The sequence below is a fragment of the Triticum dicoccoides genome, chromosome 4B (assembly GCF_002162155.2).
Source record: "Triticum dicoccoides isolate Atlit2015 ecotype Zavitan chromosome 4B, WEW_v2.0, whole genome shotgun sequence".
NCBI lineage: Eukaryota > Viridiplantae > Streptophyta > Magnoliopsida > Poales > Poaceae > Triticum > Triticum dicoccoides.
The window spans coordinates 578574338-578580153 of NC_041387.1; the positions used below are offsets into that span (position 1 = coordinate 578574338).

Below are 5816 nucleotides of genomic sequence, written 5' to 3' on the forward strand. Positions count from 1 at the left end.
GCTTGTGTCCGACTGGCGCCACCGATCAGGAAGCAAGCGCGCGAGAGAGTCCAAGACTCCAAGGACAACCCCAAACAAAGACAGGATTGCTACTGTAAATGTACAAAAAAGAAAGGAATTAATACTGCTTGACCATGCAGCCGGCCGGGGTAAAAAAATGCCGAAACCGGTCCGGGGGAGGGCGGACCGGAGTCTGAACGGCCCGTTTCCAGTAAAAAAAAAAAGGGAAGGAGGAGGAAAAACCTAAAGAAATCGCATCGTCTTTGTCCTGTGGCGAGCGCGGGCGGCGTCGACCGCGCCGTCGCCCTCCTTCCCCAGGTCGGGGTCCCCCTTCCCTTCCCCCACTCGCTCGCCTCGCCTCGCCTCGCCAGCTACGTCCTATAAATACCACCGCCTGGTCATCAGACCAAGCCATCCACCATCCCGCGCATTCGCCTCGCCTTGCCGACCATCTCCACATCCACCTGTCTCTCCGGGTCGACGTCCAAGCGGAGGCGCCCGGTACGTGCCCGCCGCCCGCGGTCGCTCTTCTTCTTCCCTCCTTAACCTTAAGGCTCCGCTATGGTTCTTCTGTCTTCAATCCGTCCTCCGCGGAGAGCCTTAGAAAGACGCGAATTCGCTGCTGGGATTCAGGGACGGATTGGGTTGGGGCCGATTGTGCAGTAGTATATCGTCCATTCATTGTGTGTGTCGCGCTGCTGCCAACCAGTTTCCTTATCGTCATATCGGTTACCGCTATGTACTTCTTGCCTTATTATTCCAGCAACATTTATTTACTCCCAAATTCATGCCCTTGAATCCCGCCGAAACTTCCGTGTCATACGAATTCCTTCCAAAATTAGCTCTTAAATGCCTGGTGTGGTCTGGTCTGTGAGCAACAAGCAGCTGCAGTAGATGACACAGTTTCGGCTTTGGTTTTTGCAGGAGTGATCCAGAATCTTGGTTCGTAACAGAGGTTCGGAACCCAACCGGCGGCACTACTACTACTGCTGCTGCTCCATGGCTGATGGCAAGTGCGGCGAGGCGGAGCTGGAGGTGGCCGAGCCGCTGGGGCGGTGGCCCGTGCTGTCCTACGGCGTCGGCCACATGCTCAACGACATCACCTCCGCCTGCTGGTTCACCTACCTCCTCCTCTTCCTCCAAGAGATCGGCCTCGCCCCAAGGTACTACTACTGCTGCTGTACTGTAGCAACCAATGCAGCCATTTTCATCAGCATGAATATCTTCTGAACCTGACCTGAGCATCCATGCCTTGCAGGGATGCAGCTATCGTGATGCTCTCAGGCCAGGTCGCAGATGGGCTGATGACCATCGTCGCCGGGGAGATGGTACTAAAATCAATCTAACTCAATCAAAACCATGTGTTGTCGCCGGCATTGAAAATTTTGTGAACAATGACGCCTGAACAATGTGTGCTGTGTGATCACCCCCCAGATCGACCGGTTTGGGCGCTTCAAGCTGTGGCACATCGGTGGGTCGGTCCTCGTCGGCATCTCCTTCTCCTCGGTCTTCGGCGGGTGCCTGCTCTGCACCATCCTCGGCACCGACTCCTACCTCGTCAGGACCATCGGCTACAGCTTCTTCGCCGCCGTCTTCAACATCGGGTGGGCGGCCACGCAGGTCTCCCACATGTGAGCAAACGTCCTTGCTTTGCCTCCTTCAAACTCTGACTGACGAACATCTTGCAATCTGACACCGTGTTTCGAGCCCTGATATTCGGTTGCGTTCCCAATCCTTCCCTTCAGGTCGATGGTGAACTGCATGACGTCGAACCCCACGAGCCGGGTGGCCTTGGCCAGCTGCAGAAACGCTTCCACCATGGTGAGTCCTACGACCATGCACGCGCGGCCATCTTTCTTGACCGGTTTGCTTTCTCTTTGCTTCACGCCACTGCTTCATCTCGTGCCAACATGCTTGCCTCCTCTATGAGCTCTGTTGTATGAATACCTGTCACAACGTGGCCTTGAAACAAAAAGATGCTGACCACGGATGAGTGTGACAAATTACAGGTGGCTAATCTTGGTCTATATGGCATCGCGTTGGCTGTGTTTGGAATAGTGAAGGCAAAGACATGTGCTGACATTGTTGTTCAGGTAACCTTGTCCAAATCAGCTTTGAGTTCTGGCAGACTACATGTAGCTTGTGAGCTTGTCACTTCAACAGACAATTCACCGTGATTTTTCTTCACCCGCAGTACAAGTGGATCGCGTACGTGTCCATCTTCGTGGGGTGCTGCTTCCTCGTGCTGTTCCACGCTGGAACAGAAGAGCCCACGTATGTTGCTGGGACAGAAAAAACTGCAGTTCAGAATGTACAGATAAACAGTGTTTTCTGAAAGAAAGTCTTCTTGTGTGGTGTTGCAGCCTGAAGTGCGAGCCTAACTGCAAGAAACGGGCTCGGATCGCGTGGAGCTACTGGTTCAAGAAGACCCTCTACTACCAAGTCGCTCTCCTCTACATGCTCGCCAGATTGATCACCAACGTCTCCCAGGTAGGCTAGATGTTCTTAGTGAAGATCATTTCTTGTGGAATTTGATTTCTCGAAATACCGAAGATTTGCTCCGGTATCATGGTGATGAACGTGGATTATGAACACAATTGTTCTGTTGTTTCCAGTCGCTCATCGCGTTCTACGTCACCAGAGATCTCAAGATGAACGAATACTCCAAAGCCACTGTAAGTTCTTCAGTTCATCGGCGACAGCCTCTGCGTTTGATGACAGGCACCAACAATTTCAGTACTGAGATGATCTTGGTTCAAACGTTTGATCTTGGACGTGTTTCTGCAGATTCCGGCAATCATATTCTGCTGCAGCTTCCTGGTGTCCGTGGTGCTCCAGGAGATGAGGTGGAACAGCCGGCGGCTCAAGTCGCTGCTGACGATCGGGGCGACGCTGTGGGTGATCTCCGGCGCGGCGGTGTTCCTCCTCCCGAGCCAGATGCACAACCTCATGTACCCGCTGGCCGTGGTCATCGGCGCCGCCAACGCGCTGGTCATGGTGACCACCATCGGGCTGGAGAGCGCGCTGGTCGGCGAGGACCTCAACGGCTGCGCCTTCGTCTACGGCTCCCTCAGCTTCCTCGACAAGATGTCCTGCGGCCTCGCGCTCTTCGTGCTCGAGTCCTACGACGTCGCCTCCAGCTGTGGCGAGGCACGCGGGCTCAACACCGTCAGCAGGTACGGCACCGGGCTCATCCCGGCCTGCTTCGCCGTGCTCGCCATTGTCGTCGCCTCCACCCTCAAGCTGCAGGACGACGACGTTGCCCGTGCCGACCGGAGGGCCCGGGCTTCCGCCGCCGCCGCTCTGGAAGCTCCGCTCCTCGTCTGAATCAGTTCCCGCGCTCTGTTGTAGTATGTGGGAAGAATTTGGGAAATGCAGATCCTTTTTCAATTAGATTTGAAAAGGAAGGCAAGATAAGATGTACTATCATCGTCGACATGCCGGTGGTAATTGTGTAATCCAGTTCTTTCCAATTAGATTTGGGAAGATGCTCGTCTCTACTAGTCGTCATGTTCATCAGTCACAGCTCTAATTTTGACAAGATTCAGGCGCACAATAAATTCAGAAGGATCAAATTTGTAAAAAAAAAAAAGATTCAGGACAACAATTTTTCCAAAAGAAACTTGTTTGATCGTGCAGGGTTCTCTACAGATGATCACATTATTATACAAAAAGAAACAGCATAAGAAAAAACTAGATCGAACACTGAAAACATTCATGGAAGAAGAGCTATGGCAAGAAATGCGGAACGATGGTGCTCATTCACAGCTCGTCGTCCTTGCGGTGCTTCTTCGCCTTGCCGTCGGCTGCCGCGCCGGTGACCTTGTCCTTCACCTCCCCGACCTTCTCCTTCACCTTCTCGTACCCCTGGTTGGCCTTATCCTTGGCCGCCTCCGCCGTCTCCCAGGCCGTGTCCTTCGCCGCCTCCGCCGTCTCCCACGCGACGTCCTTAGCCGACGCCGTCTTCTCCAACGTGGCGTCCTTGGCCGCCCCTGCCTTCTTACCGACAGTGCCCTTGGCCGCCTCGGCGTTCTTCCACGCGGCGTCCTTCGCGGCCGCGGCGGTATCCTTCGCTGCTGCTGCCTTCTCCGCGGCCGTCTGCTTGGCGGTGCCGGCTTTCTCCGCAGCGGCGTCCTTGACGTTCGCGGCCTTCTCCGACGCGACGTCGTTGTATTGCTTCAGCTTCTCCTGCGCCTGCCATGTGGCGTCCTTGGCAGACTCCGTCTTCTCCCAGGCCGCATCCTTCGTGGCGCGGGCCTTCTCTGCGGCGGCGTCCTTGGCTGCCGCTGCCTTCTCCGCGGCTGTCTGCTTGGCGGCCCCGGCCTTCTCCGCGGCGGCGTCCTTGGCTGCCGCTGCCTTCTCCGCGGCCGTCTGCGTGGCGCCGGCGCCGGCGTCCTTGGCTGCTGCTGCCTTCTCCGCGGCTGTCTGCGTGGCGCCGCCGGCCTTCTCCGCGGCGGCGTCCTTGGCTGCCGCTGCCTTCTCCGCGGCCGTCTGCGTGGCGCCGCCGGCCTTCTCCGCGGCGGCGTCCTTGGACTGTTTCAGCGTCTCGTACCCATGTCCAGCCTTCTCAGCAGCCGTGTCCTTGGCGGCGCCGGCCTTCTCGGCGGCCGCGTCCTTTGTTTGCTTCAGCGTCTCGTACCCCTGTCCGGCCTTCTCCTTGGCCGTCTCCTCAACCTTGGCCTTGCCCTGCTTCGACCGCTCGTGCGTCTCTGCGCCAGTCTTGGCGGCCGCCTCCGCGGACTCCTTAGTCTTGTGCTTAGCCTGCTCCGCCTTCTTGGACGCCTCGCCGGCCGTGCCCTTCACCGTGTCCGCCGCCTTGTCCTTGGCCTGCCCCGCCTTGTTGGCCGCCCCGGTCGCCGCCTGGTCCGCCGCCTCCTTGGCGTCCGAAGCCTTGCCGCTCGCCTGCCTCCCCGTCTCTGCAACACACACAAATCAGCATCAGACTCGTCTCCCGGACCACGCAAGAAACGAGAAATGAACACCACGGACACGTACCGGAGGCGGTGTGCTGGGCGGTCTCGCGGGCGGACTTGACGGTGTGCCCGGCCTTGCGCGCGGCCTCCTCCTCGTCGGCGTGGTGCTTGAGCCCGAGCCCCTCGGAGATCTTGTCGAGGCCGAGGCCCTCGGAGATCTTGTCCTTGGCCCACCCCGTCCATGACTCTTCCTCCTTGCCCGGCGCCACCTCCGCGCCGCCCGGCGTTGTCTTGGCCGTGGCCGCCTCAGCTGCTTCCCGCGTCGTCTTGGCGGACGCGGACGCCGCCAGCGCGAGCAGCACCAGCAGCGCCGTCGCCGCGAGCCTCTTCGACAACGCCATTGATTGGAACGTCCCGAGCTAGAACCTAGTGTGATCAGCTGCTTGTGTGATTTGCGCGCTCTGAATGGAGGATTGGGAAGGAATCAGTAGGAGTGATCGGGTTTGGGTTTCGTGGCGCGGGGTTTTATGGGGCGGGAGTGGCCGGACGCGTGGAGGGGTTGGTGCGAGCGAGGCGGGTGGCGCGGCGACGGGTGTCCGGGTGAGGTGGCCACGTAGCCGATACACGTCGTCCGGTCGGCACGCACGCAGGCATCGGCGGAGGTGAAGGTGATGGCTCTGGATGACAAGCTGGTTCTAGTCGCTTCGGCGCCTTCTTTTGAGTACGTCGAGTGTGTACGGAGACGACGGAGCGTTGCGCGGGGAGGGGCGGCCACTGGAAATGGTTTTGTGATTTGAGAAGCAAAGTGGGCCACTGGAAATGGTTTTGTGATTGTGAAGCAAAGTGGGCTTTCGATCCTCTCTTGAGCAGTCGACCACACCGGCTCAGCAGCACGCATGACTA

The 5816-nt window shown here is 58.1% G+C and overlaps 2 protein-coding genes across 2 annotated transcripts; one reads left to right on the plus strand and one right to left on the minus strand.

Annotated features, from left to right (window-relative positions):
• The first annotated feature begins 379 nt into the window (after positions 1-379).
• LOC119291537 (major facilitator superfamily domain-containing protein 12-like) lies at positions 380-3503 on the plus strand. Its single transcript, XM_037570312.1, has 10 exons — positions 380-501; positions 925-1163; positions 1259-1328; positions 1435-1631; positions 1746-1821; positions 2010-2093; positions 2195-2274; positions 2364-2490; positions 2616-2675; positions 2788-3503. Exons 2-10 carry the CDS (start codon positions 1000-1002, stop codon positions 3325-3327), a joined length of 1398 nt encoding a protein of 465 aa, XP_037426209.1. The 5' UTR covers positions 380-501; positions 925-999; the 3' UTR covers positions 3328-3503.
• Positions 3504-3633: 130 nt separating this feature from the next.
• LOC119291536 (embryonic protein DC-8-like) lies at positions 3634-5395 on the minus strand. The gene is made up of 2 exons (XM_037570311.1): positions 4996-5395; positions 3634-4916 (listed from the first exon to the last, which is right to left on the minus strand). The coding sequence occupies exons 1-2, from the start codon at positions 5312-5314 to the stop codon at positions 3763-3765; spliced, it is 1473 nt and encodes a 490-aa protein (XP_037426208.1). The 5' UTR covers positions 5315-5395; the 3' UTR covers positions 3634-3762.
• Between the last annotated feature and the right edge of the window lie 421 nt (positions 5396-5816).